At 43.4% G+C, this 23633-nt stretch overlaps 1 protein-coding gene across 1 annotated transcript in view; it reads left to right on the top strand.

The window, feature by feature from the left end:
* Positions 1 to 524: 524 nt before the first annotated feature.
* The window catches only part of LOC134399494 (cystathionine beta-synthase-like), a 34982-nt gene continuing 11873 nt past the window's right edge, over positions 525 to 23633 (top strand). The window contains exons 1-9 of the mRNA XM_063127552.1: positions 525 to 685; positions 2131 to 2312; positions 10203 to 10309; positions 12378 to 12512; positions 17108 to 17187; positions 19117 to 19248; positions 21005 to 21074; positions 22731 to 22822; positions 23213 to 23344. Coding sequence (XP_062983622.1) covers positions 2134 to 2312; positions 10203 to 10309; positions 12378 to 12512; positions 17108 to 17187; positions 19117 to 19248; positions 21005 to 21074; positions 22731 to 22822; positions 23213 to 23344 — 927 coding nt within the window. The 5' untranslated portion in view covers positions 525 to 685; positions 2131 to 2133. The remainder of the gene's footprint in view (positions 686 to 2130; positions 2313 to 10202; positions 10310 to 12377; positions 12513 to 17107; positions 17188 to 19116; positions 19249 to 21004; positions 21075 to 22730; positions 22823 to 23212; positions 23345 to 23633) is intronic.

Consider the following 23633-nt stretch of genomic DNA (forward strand, 5'->3'; position numbering starts at 1 on the left):
AAAATCAAGACAACGAGAGTAGACCACACGCTCCAGGATCTTTAAAACAAAAGGCAGCAAAGAGACAGGTTGGTAGTTAGACAGAGATAGCACATCAAGAGTAGGTTTCTTGAGAATAGGAGAGACTGTAGCATGTTTAAAAGCAGAAGGAAATGAACCAGAGGACAGAGAAAAATTAATAATATGAAGCAAGGAAGGGAGGATAGCAGGGATAAGATTAATAAAGACCCGAGAAGGAATCGGATCACGAGAACAAGTGGAAGGCTTCGAAGAGCGCAGTATTGTAGACAGTTCATCAGCTGAGACTGAAGGAAATGCAGAGAAATTTGCAGGAGGAACTGACAGATGAGGAACAGGAACTGGAAGAGGAGCAGAGCTGGCCAGATCAGAGCGAATAGTTTGGATTTTAGCATTGAAAAAAGAGGCAAAGTTATTAGCAGACAGAGAGGCGGGGAGAGATGGTGGATTAGGCTTCAGGAGAGAATTGAAGGACGCAAAGAGCCACTGAGGATGCCTAGCATTTGACTGGATCAACATTGAGTAATACTGCTGTTTGGCCAATGAAATAGCAGAAGAGAAAGAGGAGAGAACAAATTTGTAATGGACAAAGTCCGCCCAGTCCCTGGTCCTACGCCAAAGGCGTTCAGCTGCCCGGGAACAAGAGCGAAGGTAGCGGAGGAAAGAGGTGAGCCACGGTTGGGGTTGTGAAGGATGAACTATCCGAGTTGTAGATGGAGCAAGATTATCAAGAGTTGAGATAAGGAGGAATTAAAGAAGGAGACAGCTGAGTCCAAGGAGACAGCAGAAAAGACAGAAGGAAGAGAGGAGGCTAGAGACTGAGAAAAAGCCTCATAATTGATAGATTGCAAGTCACGACAAGAGCGAGAAGTGGGACGTGAAGGAGGAGGATTATGAGTAATATTGAAAGAAACTAGGTGATGATCTGACAAAGGAAAGTCAGCAGTAGAAAAGTCCAAAACTATTTTATATCTTCAGAGTAATATTTTAACTGACTGCTTTTTGACTTCACCATATCAAAGACTCCCCTGCGATGGTTGTTGGTATAATCTTGCCCATATTTGTCTGGTTGTACCTTGGTCCTGTTGAGGCCAATAACCAGGAAGCACTTTGAATGTAATAAAGGGTTGACCCTTTTTATATATTTCTTAACCTTTTGAACCCATGTGTGACTTGCAGAAAATGCAAGATAAACTTATGGAGCAATGTGATATTTTACTGTCACTGAAATGTGTCACTGCGATCATGAAAAATAGTCCTGAACTTTAGCCAGGATTACCTTGGTGAAGGAGAAAGAGGGGGAGGGGCATACAGGAATGAGGAATTTGACTCTGCATGAAGAAGAACATTGCAACTCTCTAGCTATCCTATCATAGCACCAAGGAACCTGGTGGAATATATTCGTACGATTGATAGTGGCATTGTTTATCATCAAGATGGCAGCGTTCCACCCTCTGGAGCAGACAATGTGGGCTGCTGGCAGTGGCACCTGAGACTCTAAATGGTAAGGAATGTGTAGTCCTCCAGATGTTGTTGGACAGATGGCAATTCCCATCAGCCCCATCCAGCATAGCCAATAGCAAGAGATCATGGGAGTTGAAGTCCAGCAACATCTGTAGTGTATCATGTTCCCCATCCTTGTTATAGGATGTGATAATCATTCTAATTAAAAGATTTAAATAAACATATGCCTAATGCTCCCTCCTCCTGACTTACTAGAGTTCACTTAAGAAATTGTTGGATCCCTTACACCACCTGGTTGCTGCTGTTACCAGGAGATACCTACATGGTGGTGCTCAAGATTTCAGAGATCCATTCCATCATGGCTTGGAATAGGGCCTTTGGTATCCTAGTACCCACCTTCGGGATGCCAGACCCCTACAAATTAGGCAGGTACCAACCCTTCTAGTTTTTGGCTCCTAACGTAAATATGCCTTTTCCAACAGGCATTCCCAGGAAGGTCATCCTGTCCTCTATATGAAGACTTGGCTTTTGTGCATCACTTAAATAATTCTTTATTGTAAGCAGTTCACAAATATTGTTAAATAGTTAGTAAATAAATAATCTGAGCTTGCTGATCAAAATGCTTGTTTTCCTATATTCTCCTTTTAGTTTATGATGGCTACTGTTTTCACATCAAACAAAACAATCAGAGTTTGTCCTTTCCTCAATGGAGATGTGGAAAACCCGGAAGCCCAAACAAACAACGCATGGATTCAACCCAATTTACCAAGCAGATGTACATGGAAACCAGGAAAACCTATCTCCCAATCTCCTCATCGCTGTGTGCCTTTGTAAGTTGCAATTTCTGGCAGCATTCAAAATGTTCTCCTCTCTTATTCCACCTTATTCAGTAGAGGTTTCTTCTGAAGATATATTGCATGGAGCACGAGCAGAATGTTAATCAGTGGTCCTGTAAGTATGTTCCAGTCCAGTTTTGGCTCAGATATAGGGCTGGCTCTACTATTAGGCAGGGTGAGGTGGTCACCTCAGGAAGCAGATGTTGGAAGGCAGCAGCAAGAGCTTGGGGAGGAAGCTGTGTGCTACATGGCCTCCACTGCACCCCCTAAGCCAGCCTGATGCTTTCAGGTGTGATGAAGGATGGTGATCTATTGTCAATCTTGAAGAAAGATTCAACTGTCTGTTCAGCAAAGATTGAACATGGAATGGGGCACCATCTTGTACCTCGCCTCAGACAGCAAAATGTCTTAGAATCATAGAATCATAGACTAGTAGAGTTGGAAGGGGGCTATAAGGCCAGTGAGTCCAACCCCCTGCTCAAGACAGGAATCCACCTTAAAGCATACCTGACAGATGGATGTCCAGCTGCCTCTTGATTGCCTCTAGTGTGGGAGAGCCCACAACCTCCCTAGGTAACTGGTTCCATTGTCTTGGGCCTGCTCTGCAGCACAGTGTGTTTTCCATCGGGCTGGTCATGCATCTGTGAGGAGCAAATGCACAGTCACCCATGCAAATGCACTGGACTCTATTTTTCCTGCAGATCTTGATTCAAATGTAGGACTTCTCCACATGGCAGCTTATAGTCCTTCTTTGGTTGTGTAGTACAGTATAAGGACATAGCAGTGTCCTGGAAAAAAGCAAAAATTCTTTTTTCCCTGGGAGACTCTCATGATGAACATATATACTACCCCTTACACCAGGGATGCCCTACTGGTGGCTCTTCGGATGTTTTTGGTCTACAATTCCCATCTGCTCTAGCCAGCATAGTCAATAGTGAGGGATCATGGGAACTGAAAGCCAAAACATCTCAAGGGCCACAAGTTGCCCCCCCCCACTACACATTCATCCCCAGGGCTGATTTCAGGTTTGAGGGACCATGGATTAAGCATCTTCTGGTGAGCAACAACAGTAAGTGCTTGTGCAAGTGCTAGCACAATTAGTGCAAGCAACATCTAGGGTAATGAAGTTGTAATGAGTTGTGCAGAATAGCTTTGTGAAAGTGCCTGCAGAAGCAGAACCAAAACCCTGGGTTTGACGCTTCCACAAGGATAGGGTTTCTGAAAGTGGGAGATGTTTTGCACTAGCAGAATTCTATCACTGGATGCAACCTGATATATGTCTTTTAGGGGGTGTCTCTATGAGGGGAAAACCCCGGGGTGGCTCTGCAGTGGTGCTGAGGTGTTTATATGATGCAGAAGCTGCTGTGGAACCATCCCAGGGCTTTTCCCACGAAGATCCGAAATAAAAAAGTCAGGGGCTTACACTGACTTTTTTCAATGCAGCAAAGCAACAACACCACATCTGCATCTGTCGCCACTCCAGAGTCACAGCGGGGGGATGTGTGTGAGCAGATGGCAACCCCTGACTGGTTGCCATCTGCCTGGACAGTGGGGAGGGGGCAGACTAGTGAGCCGAATGGCCGCTGGAACATCTCCTCTGTGCTTCTCTGGCATAGGAAGGTGAAAAGAAAAGGTTAAAAAAAACACCACGTGGAGGGGTGAGCAGACGTGCAGCGGCGCCCATGCAGTTGTGCGGTGGTGCACATATGCAGCGGCGGCTCCTCTGGTGCAAACCCTGCACTCACGCCTTAGTGTAGGGACAACCTGCAGGAGTGCAAGTGTGGGATTTGGGGGGCTCACAGCATCAATGCAGTGTTGTGGAGACAGCAGCTTAGTTTTTTTAAAAAAACAACTCAAGCAAAATATAACGGGGCAATATTGGGGTAATATCAAGCTAAGTCAAAAATGTCAAGTAGATCATTATTATTTGAGTATATAAGAATTAGTGGGATATTTTTTGAATTAATTGACATGGATATTTATTATTTTCTATTTCTTATTCATCAGCTTTCCTATAGTGAAATATGCCAAAGGTAAGGTAACACTTAAGTAATTTCCCAGCTGCCATGCTATATAAAGAGCCTTTTCAAAAGTGCTTCCTAAGAAAGGTCATAAAGTTAACAGTAAGTGATCATGGCAGAAGAGCAACCTCTTTGGTGAGTTGGATAACATGCCACTCATATATTATTGACTGGTATTACAGCGTAACTAAGAATTGCACATGTGTCTACATTCCACTGAGTTCAGGGGGGTTTACTACCAAGGACTCATCTACGCTAAGCGAGATATTCCACTATGAAAGCGGTATACAAAAGGCAGGAGCCACACTACTGGGCGTCATCTACACTATTCATTACACCGTTGTTTAAGTGCATTGTTGCGTCCTTCCTTGCTACGTTAGGAAATGCAACTTGAGCCCAGTCAACCGAAATTCCTTTTCTTCTAACGTTTTACCCCGGCACACTCTTCTTTAGAACGTTCTTCATTATGCTCATACCGTCTCTGAAGTAAACCACCTTCTTCCTGTGACTCTGAGCTTTGCTAGACCTGCCAGGATGGCAGGGAGGCGGGGCGACGCGTAGGGACGAGGGAAGCCCTGCAGCGTTTTAAAGGGGCCACGTGCGCCCCGAAAGATAAGCGTTTTTGTAAAAAATTAAGCCTCTGTCCCCTCTTTCACCGCCCTCCCTCCCCCTCCCCCTCATCGCGTTGTGCCAGCTCTCCCTCCCCTCATCTAGCAAAGCCCTCACTTGTGCGCCTCTGCCTTTGGCCGTTTGCATAGCCATTCACACATATTCCCCCCCCTCTCTCTCTCACACACACACAGGATCACTGGGGAGAGGCTTTAACCTCCCCACTCCAGTGATCTCAACACAGCCAAAATCACTGTTCCCAGACTGCTTGGGATCGCTGGGGGAGCAAGATTAAAGCCTCCCCAACACACAACACTCCCACTTCAGCCAAAATTGCTGTTCACAGGAAGCAAAGACCATGGTCACGAGACATGACTTTGAAACACGGCGTTGAAAACAACGAAAGGTTGGGGCACATTGTTAGTATTAAAACGATTTTAATGGAAAGTGGAACGGTTTTAAAAGTCAGAAGAAACGTAACAACAACAGCATCACGTGACTGCTGACGTCATCTCTGCCAACTTGTTACGTTTCATCTAGACAAGTGTAGATTGTCTCCTGCTTTACAGCAGTATTGAAGTGCACAGCAGGATCTACACTACTGCTTTATAGTGGTATTGAAGTGCACTGGCAACTGTTGGGGCCCACTGACACTTATAACGTTTTCATACTGCTTTCATAGTGCTATATCCTGCTTGGTGTAGATGTGTCCTGGGCCCCAACAGTTGTCAGTGCACTTCAGTACCACAATAAAGCAGGAGTGTAAATCCTGCAGTGCACTTCAATACCGCTATAAAGCAGGAGTGTGGCTCCTGTCTTTTATATACCGCTTTCATAACACTTCCATAGTGGACTATACTGCTTGGTGTAGATGAGCCCCAAGTAAGCTGGGTATGCAGAGCTGTTGGAGGGTGGGTCTTACACCCTTGCCTTTGTCCCCACCACACTTGCAGCCTTTGCATGTGCAGGTTGGAGATGAATATACAAGTCACACTTTCCATTTTAAAATATATGGTTACCTGGAAGCTCAGTAGCAAGTCAGGCTAATTAAGGAGGCTTCAGTGCCTTTTGTGTCCCTTGTGATCAATTTCATCATATTATTTTGATTGTAATTACTTTTGGGCTATCTGACTCCAAGCTATTTCTTTGAACTTAAATGTGCAGAAAGGTTTTTGGGTCTGTTTTTAGCATGGCGCACATGTGCTATGGTCTGAAGCTACTTGTAGTTTTTAGCAGCTTCGTAGTGGTGCAGTAAATGAGAGCTGAGTTGCGAGTTGTGCTCTCAACACAACCGCTTCACAGTAAACCCAGGATATTCAATCACATTTTCACCAGGCCAGGCCCGTTTCGGGTGGCCACTTCTCAATCACCCAAAAAATGAGGAAACATCACAAAAAAGAGGATTTATGAGGATACCAATTTGAATAAAATTTGCATATGTGAATTTATACATATAGGTGCAAATTTAGAAACAGTTAATATAATTTAAATAGAAATACAGTCAATCTTACCATAGTGCGGAAGACTGACCAGGCGAGCTGCATGCCTTGCTCTGTCTGCCATCCAGGTCACGTTAATGGGCAGTGTCAAGGCCCAGCTCTTCCTTCTGAGGGTCCTTTATCGTTAAGGCAGATGTGGTTGGGACAGCTGTTCAGTTAGAGGACATCTTCAAAAAGGGGTCAGTCCTCTGGCAGCCCTTCAAATGCAGGTGTCCTTGCAAGATGTTCTTATGTCAGAAGAAGTTCTGGTGCCCTGTGTGTAATCAGCATTGATAAGGTCTCTCAACCTGACTCAAATAGGTTATTGTTCTTTGGGATAGTTACAGAAGTGCTCTAGCAATGCAATAAGAGAGGACTCGGATGCCTAGAGATGAGGTGGTATTGGGTGCAGCAATGGATGGTTAGCAACTATGTTTTGGGGGATTACAATAGTGGTGTGCACGGCACATTCCTCCATGCAAACAGATTTTGCCCCACGCTCTTATCCAAAGAGCAGTAGTTCAACTCACAACAAACAAAAGGCAGAATTTCAGGGGCATGAAATCCTCTTGCTTCCACCCACAGCTAGAAACAGCAATCCAATTTAGTAACACTTAAATATTTCCCAGCTGCTATGTTAGAGAATTTTCATATCAGTAAACTATAAGAGATGAAGGGGAAAGAAGGAAACCTTGTTCTTCTTTAGTCAAATGTGCACGGCATATAGGGTCTATATGCATCATGAAGCAGAGAGAATTTTCTACATGGACTTATGCAAGATGACATAAATCTGTACCCTAAAGGCTTCCTGCAATAAAACTAGTTAATGATAAGCAGAAGGATTTGGAAGTAATTGGGCCATCCTGATGTCTCAGTTGGTTTAATGTTAAGTCTGTCTCTTAGAAGGGTATCTTGTGTTCATTACAATATGTCCCAGTTGTTAATGCATCATAAATACCAGTCCTACCTACCTAGCTCCAGAAAAGATTCTCTCAAGGAAGAAGCACTTCTGTTTCATGATTATCACTTGTTTTGCCTAACACTCAATCAGTAATATACGTTGCAAGGGTAAATGCAACACCGCGATTTGAAGCAGTGTGTGGAAGGTAGTTGCATGAAAGTCACAAGCACCTAGTGACTGTAACACCCCAGGCAAGGCACTTCACCTTCTCTGTGCTATGAGTTTCTTACCACATAATGTTCAAATAGAAGAGTCTCAGAATAAAGCCTAGAGAAGCCCCCGGGCAAATTCTGCATCCTCAACCCTTGTCACATATTGAGATGTTGCCTTCAGACTTTAGCTGGACTGGCAGACAGAGATGGACAGAATCTGACAAAATCCTGCTTCATACTTTGCCTTGAGACCGCTCAGTTGCATCGCCCTTTTGAATCCACATACCAATTCTGAGCCTTGATGTATGTTATAAGCACTTTGTATTTTGGGGGCAGCAGCCTGCTGCCCAGCACCCTGGCAGGATCCACCAGTGATGCCTTTGCCAGTGCCCCCTTATTCATACAAGAGAAAAAGTTGGCCCAGAATTCCAAGCAACACCGGGCAGCTGGGTCCACCAGCTTTTTAAATTTCCCACATTGTCCTGGAGCAATGCTCCAGCAGTGGCCTTGTGGGGCATTTAAATGATGGCCAGACCCAACAATATGGCACTATTTGGAAAGTTCCATATATCCATATATAATTGACAGGCTTATCTATGAATTTCTCTAATCCCCTGTCAAAGCCATCTCAGGTAGTCATTATCACCACATCTTATGGAATGGAAGAATACTTCTCTGCCACCCTTCTCAACTCAGAAATGACAAACAGCCAGAAACATCCACATTCTTTTTAATCCAGGTATTCTAAACATTAGAAGCTTTTTGTAAGGGTGTTTGCTAAGTAATATGTTAGTAGTGGGAAAACCCTATATCAGGGTTAAATATTTTATCCCACACTGCTGCAACTAGTCTATCCAGAACAATTTCACCAGTTTCTTGTTGCCATTTTATCTAATCTCCTTATCCCTTTGTGGTTGATGTCACCTCCAACTATCCCTCAGTGTTTGGCCTGCCCTTTGTACCTTTTCTGCCAGGCTTTCTGATCCAGTGGCAAATTTCCACTGCTGCCTCCTCCCAGGAAAGTTCATTGGGTCACATTTTGTGACTAGGGAAAGAGAATGGGCTCCATCCTGGTTTTCCTCCACAATTTCTAGCTCTGTTTCATTAGCGCGTCAAGCTAATGTCCCCTTTCACGTGGGTTGTTGTATTGCGCTATACCGATGAAACCTCCCTTTCACTTGTTTGCTATTCCAATCCACCCCGCCCCTTCTCCTTCTGCCTGCAGTTCATTGGTTGTAACATTGTAATGGGTGTGGGCTCCTTCCCCCCTCGCTCTGGCTTTGTTGTCTAGCAATTTACCAACACAGTGCTGGTGGAGGAGAACCACCCCACCCTCTCCTTTCGTGACTTTCCCCGCTCTAGGAAAACACAAAAAAGGGAGGGGAAGAGGCCGGGTGTCTGCAGGGCAGGCACGACATCATCTGAGTGCCGCGCTGCAAAACCGCAATGAAGGTGGTGGTTGAAGCACTAAAAAGTCTATTCAACTGACTAACAAGTCCCTATGTCGGCATGCTGGAGAAGGAGAACCGCCCTGTCCTCCCCTTTCATCAGCAAGACTCCATTAGCACACACCCCCAACAAAAGAAAACGCGAGAGGGGGAAATAATGCAGACTTTCCCCACACCAAAATAAAACGCAACAAGGGGGGGGAAGGGGCGAGATGAGTGCGGGACAGGGTGGATGTCATGTGAGTACTTCACTGCAAAACCACATACCAGGAATGGCGAGTGTGTGATAAATTGCTGGTGTGATGGAGCTCATTGTCTGGAGCCACTGTAATCTTCTGTGAATGAGGCAAGGTGATGGCACTATAAAAACTGTGCCTGGCTTTTTGGCTGACTAGACTGCAGAGTGGCATATAATCATATTAAAAAATACAATATAGAAAACAATGGGTTGAATCTAATAGAGCCATTTTGCTGATGGAAGCGATTTTCCCCACATCATCACAACAGTTTCTTTTTGTGATTTTGTGGTGTCATGGAGAAAACAGCCTGACTTGAGTGGTGTGTAGTGATTTGTGTGATGTTTCACTTACTGCCACATGGAATTATTATTTTAAGTGCCTCCTCCTGGTGGCAACCATAGGTCAATCAGCTCTCAAACTATGTTTTAGTTATTTATTTTTCATCAGAGTCAAGATGCCAATCAAGGTTGCCTTCATTGTGTAACCTTCAATGCATGAGTTTTATACCTGGCTTTTTTAGGCACTTCACAAATAATAAAAGTTTCTGCTGGCTTTAGAGCAAATATGTGTCTCCTTTAATAATATGTCCAAAATGCTTGCATGTTGGCTGTTTCACTCGGTAGAAGAGTGTGATTTAGACTAAAACATGGCTTGCATTTTATTATTCCCTTATCACTTGCGTCATGGTTTTTAGATTTATTGAATTGGTATTTTTTTTTAACTCTTGAATTGAAAGTATATTCATAGGTTTAATGTGTTTATTATAGCATTTTTACTGTCAGGTAATTTTTCATTTTTCATTTTTTTTTTTTTTGGTATTGCCTTAAATATTATTGCATTTATTTTTGCCTGATGTTATTAGTCATCTTGGACTTCCTTTCAGAGGGAACAACAGGGTACAAAATATGCCGATGCGCCTGCTGATAAATGTTGGTATTTCATCAAATTCTTCCATTTTGTTTTTCTCCCAATGCAGGCCAAAAGAACCAAAGATCTTGTCGAATATTTTGGAGAAAATTGGGCATACCCCACTAGTCCGTGTCAACAAGATTGCAAAAGCCTATGGGCTTAAGTGTGAGCTCTGTGCGTACCATTTTGCCTCTACTCTTCTGTCAGGTTTTCTCTGCTGCATTGCAGAAGTTAAGGTGGAAGTTAAGGGCAGTATCCAACAGTGTCATTCCACAAACTCAAATAGTGCTAGCGGAGCTCTGATGAATCTTTATGTCATGCAAGCACTTCCCCATTATGCACAAACTGAACGTACAGCCAGTTAAGAACATAAAAAGAGCCGTGCTGCATCAGACCAAGGGTCCATCTAATCCAGCATGCTGTTCACACAGGGGCCAGCTGTTCACCAGGTTGAACAACAGGTCACACAATGGGTGTCAAAGAGTTGCACAACAGGTTGCACAAGTGGAATTTGCAACGGGTTGCCCAATGGATACAAGCAGTTGTGCAACCGTTGCTTGTGCAAATGTAACTTTAGTTGGATTCTTCTCTTGTGCATAGTTCAGAACCTAGTTTCCCCTAGCGCAATGTCATTTGCCCTAACTGAATGACACAACCGGATACTGCCCATAGAGGGAAAGAGTTTCTTTGAGCTCATAAGCACTATCCACAAACACTGCATCCAGGACCCGGTCCCAATCCTGTTCCCTTTGAATGTGTTGGACTACAACACCCATCATCCCCCAGCCAGCATGGCCATCAAAGTCAGAGTGGAGAAGTCTGGCATGCAGAATACTGGTAAAAAGATGCAAGAAAAGAAAGTAAGTTAGAATTGACAAGTTTCAGGGCATACAGGACTCTTCCTCTGACAGCTTTGGAGATCCCAGTGATAATAGGGTGAGATACAAATGTGTGTGTATGGGTGTGTATGTATATTATATATATATATATATATATATATATATATATATATATATATATATATATTGCAGCTGGTGTTGCTTCCCCAAAAACAGCTGTACTATTCTAATTTCCCTCTCCTAAGAAGCATCCATTATCTTTGCTAGATATTTAGTTAGGAGCATCTTCTGCTCACACCCTTTAACAAATCTATGCAATTTAGGGACAAACTACATCTTACACCAGATGTGCAGGGCTGGATCTCCTGATGATTAGCCTCCTGAAAGGCGGCCAATAAATATTGTAAATAAAATCAATAAAAATTATGGTAGATTTTCACTTAGCAGGGGTGAATTGAATCATGTGTAACCTCCCCACCCTACCAATGCCATTTTCTTGATCTAAATTCCACACATTCACCACCCCACCACTGCTATTTGTCCCATTAAGAAAACATAGGAGTATCTTACTGGGGAAACAAAGACCCACTTCTATAAAATAATCATCCTTATCACCTGAGGTTGAAGATGGCATAAAGCATGCAGATTGAGCGAGAGTAAGCAAAATGAATATGTTGTTTATTTGCATATGGAACTATTTTGCAATGCTGATTGAAAGCAGAGGTGTTTGGCTCGGAGGCAGCGTTCTTCCAAATGTCAGTTGCTGGGGAACACAGGCGGGTGCTATGGCACTCATGCCCTGCATGTGATTGGCCACTGTGAAAGGAAGGATGCTGGACTAGATAGGCCTTTGGTCTGATCCAGCACATATCTTCTTATATTCTTACAGACCATAATATTGGAATAAGCACACCACACTTTTTATGAGATAGCCTTATCCCAGTGTTATTGAGGCTAAAACATTTTTATTAGTAATAAGGCTATAATTACTTTCTCTAAATTGGTAGCGTAACATCTCGTGACCAACTGAAACATCATTTAAAAACGGTTTCTTAGCAAGAATAAGAATATAAGAAGACCCCTCCTGTATCAGGCCAAAAACCTATCTAGTCCAGTATTCTGTTCCCACATTGCCCAAACCAGATGCCTCTGAGAAGCCCACAAACAGGACATGAGTATTAACAGCAACCTCCACTCATATTCTACAGCAACTGCAGAGGCACATCGACTTGAATCTGGAGGCAATATAGCCATCATGACTAGTAATCAACAGCCTTAGCCTTGGAAAACTTGATAACAAGAACAGGTCTTGTGTAGGGGTCTTTATTGCCCCCTCTGAATGCTTTCTTGACTATTTATATTACCAATCTAAGTTCTAATTTGGGCTTAATTTGAAATTCCAGTGGCCAAATGTGAATATTTCAATGCTGGAGGGAGTGTGAAGGACCGAATCACCGTGAGGATGATAGAAGATGCAGAAAAGGCTGGTACTTTAAAACCAGGAGACACACTCATTGAACCTACGTCAGGAAACACAGGTATAGAGGGAAAAAACCCAAAAGCTTGAAATGAAGTTGTTCTTGTTGTTTCAAAAAGGACTTTCAGTGTGAGAAAAGGCCCCCTTGATTTTATCCTTAGCACTACACCAGCGCCAGTACTGTGATGGTGCAACTCCAAGTAATGCATGGGGAGAACATTGTTGAAGGAATACTGTCAGGATCAGGCTTGTTCTCCCTAGTGTGGGGGAAGGGCTTTCATGGAGTGAATCAGACTCAGAATCTGAAGAAGAAGGAACAGACATTTACCAGCCAACACAGGAAGCAGGGGAGGAGATTCACCAAGACTCTTCAGGAGTCAAGGATGAATCTTCCCAGGAGCTTATCAGAGAGAATGCAGACAGCTAGAGACCATCCCCCCTCCTGAGAACTTAGCCTCTATCTGAGGGGGAGGGGACTGGAATTGAGTCCCAAGTGGGCGGAGTTGAGAGGAGGTAGGAGGCGGTCTTTTAAGATAGCGGCTTACAAGAGGCTTCTCAAGAAAGAGACTCCCTGAGATAAAAATGCCTATCATACTGTCGGAAACAGCCTTGCTTTCGTTGAAGGTAACTGCCTAGCTTTGTTAGCGAAATTAGGTTTACAGGATAGCTCCTAGCATTCACACTCCCTTCAGGTGTGAAGAGATGTTTATTTGTAATAATAATAATAATAATAATAATAATAATAATAATAATAATAATAATAATTTCCTCCTAAACCTTCTCCTCATCTCTCATTCTCTCTTACTGTCAATGATGTTACGCTTACTCCAGTCAAGGAAGCTCGTAGCCTTGGCTTTATATTTGACTCCTCGCTCTCCTTTATTCCTCATATTGAGGCAGTAGCTAAATCTTGTCGTTTTTTCCTGTATAATATTGCCAGGATTCGATCATTTTTGTCTGTCTCTTCTGCTAAGACGCTTGTTCATGTGCTGGTTATTTCACGGTTGGACTACTGCAACCTTCTTCTCTCTGGCCTTCCTTCTTCTCACATCAGTCCGTTGGTTTCTGTTCACCACTCTGCCGCAAAGATCATCTTCTTGGCTCGCCGCTCTGACCATGTTACTCCGCTTCTGAAATCTCTTCATTGGCTTCCAATTCACTTCAGAATCCAATATAAACTTCTCCTGTTAACCTTCAAAGCTTTTCATGGTCTAGCTCCTTCCTATCTCTCCTCTCTCATCTCACACTATTGCCCCGCTCGTGCTCTTTGCTCCTCTGATGCCATGTTTCTCGCCTGCCCAAGGGCCTCTACTTCCCTTGCTCGGCTTCGTCCAATTTCTTCTGCTGCCCCTTACGCCTGGAACGCTCTTCCAGAACATTTGAGAACTACAAGTTCAATCGCAGCTTTTAAAGCTCAACTAAAAACTTTTCTTTTTCCTAAAGCTTTTAAAACTTGATGTTGTGCGGACTTTATACTGTTAGTTTTACCCTACCCTGTGCCTGCTTACCCTACCCTGTGCCTGTTGGCATTCTCTTCCCCTCCTTTTTGTTTTACTATGATTTTATTAGATTGTAAGCCTATGCGGCATGGTCTTGCTATTTACTGTTTTACTCTGTACAGCACCATGTACATTGATGGTGCTATATAAATAAATAAATAAATAATAATAATAATAATAATAATAATAATAATAATAATTTCTTACCTGCCTCTCCATTTTGATCGAGGCGGGGATCAACAGTAAATATAAAATACATAAAACTGAATTAAGAACATAATATACATTGTTAAAACATCCTAAAAACATTCTAAAAACACCCTAAAATTCCACTAGATAGGCCTGCTGGAAGAGATCAGTCTTGATAGCTTTCTTGAATGCTAATAGACTGTCAAGTTGACAGTCTCCTCTGGGAGCTTTGAGGATTATACAGCAGATGTCTTTATTGTCTCACATCAGCGGGAGGGCTTGGAATCCCCACAAATGCCTATACTTGTCTCTGCTTCCCTCCTTGTCCCTGCCTTTCTTATTATTTTTAAGCTGGAGAGGAGTATTCTTCAGAGCTGGTGGAGTGGAGCACACAGCACTTGAAGAGCACTAAACTGTCGCAAACTGAGGGGACACATCTCCACCTGCAACATTTTAAGAGCCATATGAGCACACCTGTGATTCAGTGCATAATTAGGAAGTGGGTTCTTTTAGGAAGCAAAGCTTCATGTACTTACAAAAACCCATCAAAAATTAATAAAATGGCTTAAAAAAATTAAAGTTTACAAAAAGAGATTCACATTTCCAGAGTGCTGTACTTGTGAGTTCTATCAAAACTAGAGAGGGTAGAATCCAACTTATTTTCTGGCTTACAGCACAATCCTATATACATGTAGTTACTCAGAAGTCAGTCCCAGTGAGTTCAGTGGAGTTCACTGCCAGATTAGTGGATATAGGATTGTAGCCTTAAGGTACATAATAATAGACCTGTTTTCATTTATTTATTTATTTATTTATTTATTTATTACATTTTTATACCGCTCAATAGCCGAAGCTCTCTGGGCAGTTCACAAAAATTAAAACCATAATAAAACAACCAACAGTCTAAAAACACAAATACAAAATACAGTATAAAAAGCACAACCAGGATAAAATCACGCAGCAGAAATTGATATAAGATTAAAATACAGAATTAGAATATTGTGTCTTTGCTTGTCTACCTTGCATACAAGTCATTTTATCTTGTACATCTGCTAATATTTTGCTTCAATAGGTAGAGAAAAAATGGTAGAACCCTTAACAGGTAGAGTTTTTGTTTTGGAATCAATAAAATAATAAAAGCAGTTAGTAAAATAGCCACATTTGAAGAGAAACATTTTCAGCCCTGAATATTAAAATACACTGGGTTGGATCCAGGCATAGGGTTGGATCCAACCCTGATTGTCCACCAGCAGAATGGAAACCACTGGCAGAACAGTTACCCCCTCCACCCCTGCAGCCCCTTGTGAACCCCCTAATCTGTCCCATGAAGGTTGGGGAACCTTTCAGAGCAGATTTGGAAAGTACGGTTGGGGGGGGGGGGTACTGGGTGGAAGAGAACAAGGGGAAGTTCACTTGCCTAATGTTGGATAAAACCTAATTTAGTTCCACTAGGCCTCACTGAAATCAATGGGACAAGGTAGTCAAGACTTACCTCGACTGATTTCAAAAAAACCTAAGAGCAGCTAAGTTAGTCTGGATACAACCCGTTGCTTTTATTTGTTAAAGTGCAGAACATTTCAGTTTCACAAGCAAGTATATGATGACTCAAGATTAGGCCTTGTCATATGCTTTCTGGAGATGGTACTGGATGGATCTGTTTCCTATTTCTGCTGTCCATAATGTGAGAAGACTCAGCTGGCAAGTTGTCCCATAGCACATCCCACAAGAGTCACAGGCATCCTTAGTCCTATTCATTATGTCATGCTGAATGGGATCATTGTGGAGAGGGGTGAGAGAGTTGAAATGGACTCCGAGGTCCTGCATTCGCCCTGCATTTCTGCAGCCTCTATTACAGAGCCAGCAGCTGTGCTTGCTTTCCTCCAGCGGTAGCAATTCCTGCATGTTGCCCCTATGAGCTCCTTTGTATTCCTGAATGTCCTTCTGATCTAGATCAGATATAGCAATTATGTTTATTATTTTTTTAAAAAAATCCTATGGACAACAGGATGCAGAAATTACAAGTGCAGAACCACCAATGCGCTTCTTAGTGGGGGAATCTGTATTCCATTTCTCTTTTTCTACCGACACCTAATGCCTCATCTCCACGAGGCGACAGCTGGCTTTGTCACTCATTCCCAATGAAACTGGAGCACACAGATAACACTTTGCAAACTTTGTCATGGGAAGAGATGCATTACATCTGCACTATTTTGTTCTACATACAGACAAACTAGGTGCCTTTATCCCCCTGAAGGTCTGTAGGCAATGCAACCATTATTTCCGTTTCTGCTTCGTTCATTAGAAAGAGACGGCTGTTTTTCTATAAGCGATGCTTTACGGTCTTATTGACTTTCCCCTCTGCTTATGTTCTCATGTCATGCAAAAGTCAACTGTTGTTTTTATGCCTCTCAGGGATTCTAGTTTATTCAAATCAAAGAACTGAAGACATCACTGTGGTTTGTAGGGAGAACCAATGATGGGCTTGAAAAGTGTAACTGAGTGATTCCCATGTTTCCAACTTACAATTTTCTGGGTATTGTTTGACTGCTCCAAGCCACGCCCATCTATAGGCAGGGCTTGGATTGTTCCAATCACTGCTAAGAGTCAGTCAGTTGGTTGGTTTTATTGCATAAAAGCAGAGGTTCTTACAATTTTGCCACAACCACAACCAGAGACAGTCACAGGAAGAAAAGTGTGAGTCCACAATACAACTTTGGCACAGCTGTGCTTTTCTTCTGAACATCTCCTCTTATCTCATGGGACAACAGGAAGTGGAGGGAGAATTACATTCTATCATGCACAGAGGACGAATCTTCCCTACATCTTACCCAAGCGCTCAAGGGGGATGATGGAGGGAGAATAGCTGAGCTGCTCTGTTGAGATATGGAAGACAGAGGCCAGGTGGACTTCTCCTGATCTTTCTACTCTAATTCCTATTTGTCATGTTTCTTTCTCATTTACTCTCCAGGGATCGGGATAGCCCTGGTAGCTGCCGTGAAGGGCTATCGCTGCATCATTGTCCTGCCAGAAAAAATGAGCACGGAGAAGGTGAGCGTCCTGGCTGGTTCATCATAAGGGGTGCAACTATAGTAGAAAGGTACTTCCAGATGGAGGAGTCCTAGGGCTAGCAGCCAGCCTGTGCTATGAGTAGAAGACGATGACATTTTAGTCCCCCTTAAAACACTGTGAATGAGGCAGGGTGATGGCGTGGTAATTCTCTTGAGGTAATTTCTACAGACGATAAGAGCCCTCTTTTGAATTTATAGGATTACTCAAAACATGTCTGAAATTGTGTTAACAAACTATGATATATGGATTGAGTAACAGCTGCCAGCTTAGTAGCTTGCACAGCAGATTAACCCAATCAGTCAGTGTTGAGATAATAGCCTTCATCCCACGTACCCTTTTATTGTGGGACACATCACCACTTACAGATATTGGAGAAATCCACAATGGATTCAAATCAGTTCAGATTTCTATGAATCCAGCCTCAAATTCCACAGCAGACTGGCTTTTTCTGAGCCACACATATTCTGCCGACCTGCGGGTTGGTTTTTCATTCTTGGAGGGGATTTATACGAATGTGCTTTAGCGCTGCTCCACATTAGTGCTAATTTGCATTAACTTATGCTAGTGTGCTAATGTAAATTAGGGCAAGTACAATGACATTCTGGTAAAAGAAATCTAATTCCATCAGTTCCATGCCTGACACTCCATGAAACACAAATGGAATGGTTTTAACAAAATCTGTACATCCCTCTTGCCAACCTCATGGCATATCCTATGGCACACAGAACTGGCCCCAACATGGGAGTGTGTGGAAAAGCAAGTGGAGACGTCATGGAGCTTTGAATCTGATGCAGGGATTCATAGGGGTGTGCAAGGGGTGTGCTGGGTGTTCCCAGGCACACCCCTTGCGTATGAAGCAATAAGTTCCGATTGAGGGGGCCATTGAGTGGGGATCCAGATGGGGATTCATGCAGCAGGAACGGTCCTCCAGCTGTTCTTCCGCCGTGCTGAAGAACCACTGTGTCTGAGAGAGCACCTTTACTCTCAGCAGCAGGAGCAAAAAGCAATTGCTCTGCTGGGAGCCTCTTTGTCAGGAGCTGCACTTCAAAGAGGCCAGGAGGAGGGCCCCCGGAGGCTAATATCGGCTCGTAAGCCACTCCTCCAGCCAGTGTCACCACAAAGTCCCACCAATGCTTGGGCTTGAGAAGTATCTCTTCATTCCTCCCCACACCTCTAATGTCCCTCCCACAGTCATGCAAGCCGAATGCAGAGTAGGGCATCAGTGTCTGCAGTGTTTCATAAATGAATGAATAAAAATAATGTCCTTTATGACTGAGTATTCAATAAATGTTTACCTTTTTTAAAAAATATATATCCCTGGGTGCACACCCTAATGAAATGTGCTGCGCACCCGTATGCAGGGATTTCCTATGAGCCAGGGAACTACAGTGATGTACATGCTGAGTTTCTCCATGTGCTTCAGTACTAGAAACAAAGTTGTGTGCGGCCATCCCCATTCATTTGTACGTGCATTTCTAGCCCTGTGGTTGGAATGAATGGGGCAGTGTGTGCACACAAGAGCTTCATGGGCACATGGGAGTACATTTGGGACTCTGGATTCAAGCAGACATCTTCAGTAAAACTTGGGCCAGATCTACACCAAGCAGGATAAAACACTTTGAAAACGTTTTGAGAATTGTATATGGAGTGTCTCCTGGGACCCAACAGTTGTCATAACTTATAAAGCACTTTAAAGCAGTAGTGTAGAACCTACCTAAGTTTGCAACCCTATCCATCTTTCCCTGGATACCAGTGGTTTGCCCAACTTTTGAGTTGAGGTAGAAATTCAAATTACAAATTATGAAATTTATCATGTATATGTTATATATTTATCTTGATTTACAAAGAGCTGGAGGCTGAAAATAGTGCAGTGCATAGCTAATTGGGAGTCTGCCTTTCTTTGTGCAGGTGGATATCCTGAGAGCGCTTGGGGCTGAAATCGTAAGAACTCCATGCACAAGGTACGATGCCCCAGAATCAAATGTACGTGTTGCTTGGAAACTGAAAAATGAAATCCCAAACTCACACATTTTGGATCAGGTAGGCTGATTTCTTGTATTGATTCCTTATTTGTGTGTTTAGACTGTAGTTGTTTTTGTTGTTGTTTTACTTTGATCCATCCAATTTACTTATACTTGCTTTAAAATATGTGATGTTAAAGCAGAACAATCTTATTCCTAACCCCCGCTGAAACCCAACTAAAGGATATGTGGATGGGGTGGGGAGGAACTCCTGCGGTGGGGTAGCTGGTCTGCCTTGGAGACTCCCAGTACAGCCACAGAAAGCTCCACTGGTGTAAGCGTGGGGGGGGGGGGCTAAACTGTGGCTGCAGCAGGGTGGGGGCAGCCTCAGATCAAAACCCCCTTCACTCTCCTGGCACTGAAAAGACTAGAAAGAAGATGCCAGGCAAGGCTCTTCGGAGAGGTATTCCACAGCCAGGGTGCCACCACTGAAAATGCCCTCTCTGTGTGAGTCACCTGCCTCACTTCACTTGGTAGAGCACTCAGACAAGCCCTCTGAAGACGCTTTTAAAATTGGGAGAGGCAGGACAAAGCGAGCCTTTAGGTAACCTGATCATGAGCCATTTAGGCTGCAATCCTATACACCTAACCTGGGATCAAGTTCCATTGAAATCAGTGGGGCTTACTTCTGAGTAAACATGTATAGGCTTGCACGTAGTGCTTTAACAGTTAAGAGCAGCCTTTTGAATTGGGTCTGCAAATGAACTTGCGAGCCAGTGCAGCTGACAAAACCTGTTGTAATATGATTAAAATATCCACTCCCCATTAATAACCTTGCTTTGAACCAATTGAAGTTTCCCGACCACTTTCGAAGGCAGCCCCAGCTACGGCTCACTGCAATAGCTCCAACAGAGGGAAACCAGGATCGACACTACTGCTTATAATGGTTTATAAGGGTTACTACAACTGTTCAGGCCCAGGACACATTACATATACAGTTTTCATACTGTTTTAAAAGTGTTATATCGTGCTGTGAGCTTTTTTCTACATGAAGCATTTATTGTGCACTCATGGGTCCTTACAGTTGTTTACAGATTCTTAAAATGATGTCGAAATGTTCCAGTTTCATTTCTGTTTTTTTCAGAGAACTTCACCAGTTCTTTTTTTTAAAAATAGGGTGGTCTTAATTTCCGAAAGCCCTGTTTCTACTTGTGTGTTTGTCCTATTCGTTATTGCGCAGCTCCACCTAGAGGTTATGTAGCAGAAAAGCAAGAAGGGAAAAGCTCATTGTAAACTTAATCTTTGTAAACTGTCCAGAGAGCTTCAGCTATGGGGCGATATGTAATTGTGTAGAGCTTGGATCTCAATTCTGCAACGAAATTGAAAGTAGATACAGTGATTAACAGCCTCAAGTAGAAGAGCTCTGTGACCAAGTTATCTCCATCCAAGTTAGGTCTAGATGCAGCTGGCAGAGCAGCCAAGGCTTATGAAAGGCATTTTCAGCCACCTAAGTCAAACGAGCCTCTAGTGGCAATGTTGTCACTCATTACCTTTGCTTGTGAGCTTTTTAGAGGCATCTGGTGGGAGCTGCTATGAAACAGGGGGTTTAGACCAGAACTTTTGTTCATCTAGCAAGACCAGTTGTATCACTTTTTGAGAGAGGGTTTAAATCTTCTTATTCATCTGTCTGCTCTCTATAGCAGCCTATATTTGGTGCCGATTGTGTTGAATGTGTTGAGCTACAACTCCCATATTCCCCAACCAGCTCTCTAGATTTGCATTTGTCCCTCACCCATTTGAAACATGCCCTTGTCTCTCTTTCTTTGCAACAATAGTACCGAAATGCAGGCAATCCATTGGCGCACTACGACACCACAGCAGAAGAGATTCTGGAACAATGTGACGGTATAATTCATGATTATTTTTTCAGCACAGTCTGTTATTATTATGCATCCTTTTTAGAGCTAACTGTGCTACTCTACTCTGTGTACCTAGTTTTGCAAGAATGCCTTTAGAAATGGTGATTGCCATAACCACTAGGATCAGTTCTCACTGTTGAATTGCATACCTCATGATTTTAGTTGTTTGTTGTTTATTCGTTCAGTCGCTTCCGACTCTTCGTGACTTCATGGACCAGCCCACGCCAGAGCTTTCTGTCAGCTGTCGCCACCCCCAGCTCCCCCAAGGTCAAGTCTGTCACCTCCAGAATATCATCCATCCATCTTGTCCTTGGTCGGCCCCTCTTCCTTTTGCCTTCCACTTTCCCTAGCATCAGCCTCTTCTCCAGGGTATCCTGTCTTCTCATTATGTGGCCAAAGTACTTCAGTTTTGTCTTTAATACCATTCCCTCAAGTGAGCAGTCTGGCTTTATTTCCTGGAATATGGACTGGTTTGATCTTCTTGCAGTCCAAGGCACTCTCAGGATTTTCCTCCAGCACCACAGTTCAAAAGCATCTATCTTCCTTCGCTCAGCTTTCCTTATGGTCCAGCTCTCGCAGCCATAGGTTGCTACGGGGAATACCATTGCTTTAACTATGCGGACCTTTGTTGTCAGTGTGGTGTCTCTGCTCTTAACTATTTTATCAAGATTTGTCATTGCTCTCCTCCCAAGAAGTAAACGTCTTCTGATTTCCTGGCTGCAGTCAGCGTCTGCAGTAATCTTTGCGCCCAGAAATACAAAGTCTGTCACTGCCTCCACGTTTTCTCCCTCTATTTGCCAGTTATCAATCAAGCTGGTTGCCATAATCTTGGTTTTTTTGAGGTTTAACTGCAACCCAGCTTTTGCACTTTCTTCTTTCACCTTTGTCATAAGGCTCCTCAGCTCCTCCTCGCTTTCAGCCATCAAAGTGGTGTCATCTGCATATCTGAGATTGTTAATGTTTCTTCTTGCGATTTTAACTCCAGCCTTAGTTGTAGAAGCATGAAAACCCTGAGGTGCAGGCTACAGTCTTGTGTTTGTTACCTTTTACACTGAAATACATTTAGGGAGTGAAGGACATGTGGGGTGCCCTGCCCCGCAAGTTCAGCTCTGATAGTCCGGCTCTGTTCTGGGAGCCAGCCCAGCCAAGCACTTGGAGATGCACACTTTCCGGGACTTCCAGAAGGTGCTGGGGGAATTCTCAACTTTCTGGAGGCCCTGGAAAACATGCACCAATCATGGCCTTAAAGGCCCTCTTAATCCAAGCTGCCATTAGAGTGAAGGAGGAAAATACATGATTTCCCCAAGGCTGGGGAAATTGCTTATTTTCTCCCTCCACTTCAATACCAATAAAAACCACTTGTGTAGATCTAGCCCCAGAGTAAACATGCCCAAAAGTGTGAAGCGTAACTGCTTGTCCATCGTCATGAAGAGACAAACTGGGAAGTTTCAGTCAATGAAGTACAGCCGGTGTTGATTAAAACACCAGCATCTCAAATACTTGTGCATTGTTGTGGGATACTGTTCTTACAGTCAGTGGACCATAATTATTGTTCTATAGGAGTAGATATAAATTTTGCCTTTTGAAACTTTAGATAAGACCTGATTTCCTACCCCCCCCCCCCCCACTTTCTTAACTGCAGGCAAAGTCGATATGTTTGTGGCTGGAGCTGGCACAGGAGGTACCATCACTGGTATTGCCAGAAAAATGAAGGAGAAATGTCCTGAATGCAAAGTATGTGAAAGCCTTAGACTTGGAGAGTTGGGAGGGACCTTGGAGAACATCGAGTCTGGAAGCACTCTTTGTTTCAAGAATAGGGAAATGTGGCTTTGGTCAATCGTATCCAACTGCCAGAGGCGGCGGCTAGTTTTGTACCATTTGGCAGAGCTTGTAAGACATTCCTGGGGAGGAGCAGGGTGGTGGTGGTGGTGATTTTCCTCCATGATGTTAATATTACTTTGGCATTGGCACTTCCTACCTGTTTGCTTATTTCTGTGCCCCATAATACCTTTTCAACTTGGACATTCTTTTTCTCCTTCTCCTCCTCCTCCTAGTTCTAATTTTCCTCCTCCTCCTCCTCTTCCTCCTTCTTCTTCTTCTTGATTAGTTCATTTTCCCTCACAGATTGTTGGAGTGGATCCCGATGGCTCCATTGTTGCGCTACCCAGTTCCCTGAACACAGTGTCAGCAGAGGAAACGACAATGGAGGTGGAAGGGATTGGACACGACTTTATCCCAACTGTCCTTGACAGATCTGTAAGTGGCAATGTGACAAACATCAGGAGGCACAGGAATACGTGTCTTCAACTAGTGGAGTTCAAAATCCTAATCAGAGGAGAGACCCAGAAGTCATCTATAGTATGGCTTTTTACAGCAAAATTTCAAGAAAAACACTCTGATGTTGATCAAAGCAGCACCGTGTTATCACTTCTGCAACCAGGTTCTGTGACTGGAGATGGACAATCGTTTTTTTAACAGCCCAATCGTTTCCATGTTTACTTGAAAGTAAATCCCACTGATTTCATTGGGACTTCCAGAAGCAGTA

Source organism: Elgaria multicarinata, chromosome 5, assembly GCF_023053635.1.
Source record: "Elgaria multicarinata webbii isolate HBS135686 ecotype San Diego chromosome 5, rElgMul1.1.pri, whole genome shotgun sequence".
NCBI lineage: Eukaryota > Metazoa > Chordata > Lepidosauria > Squamata > Anguidae > Elgaria > Elgaria multicarinata.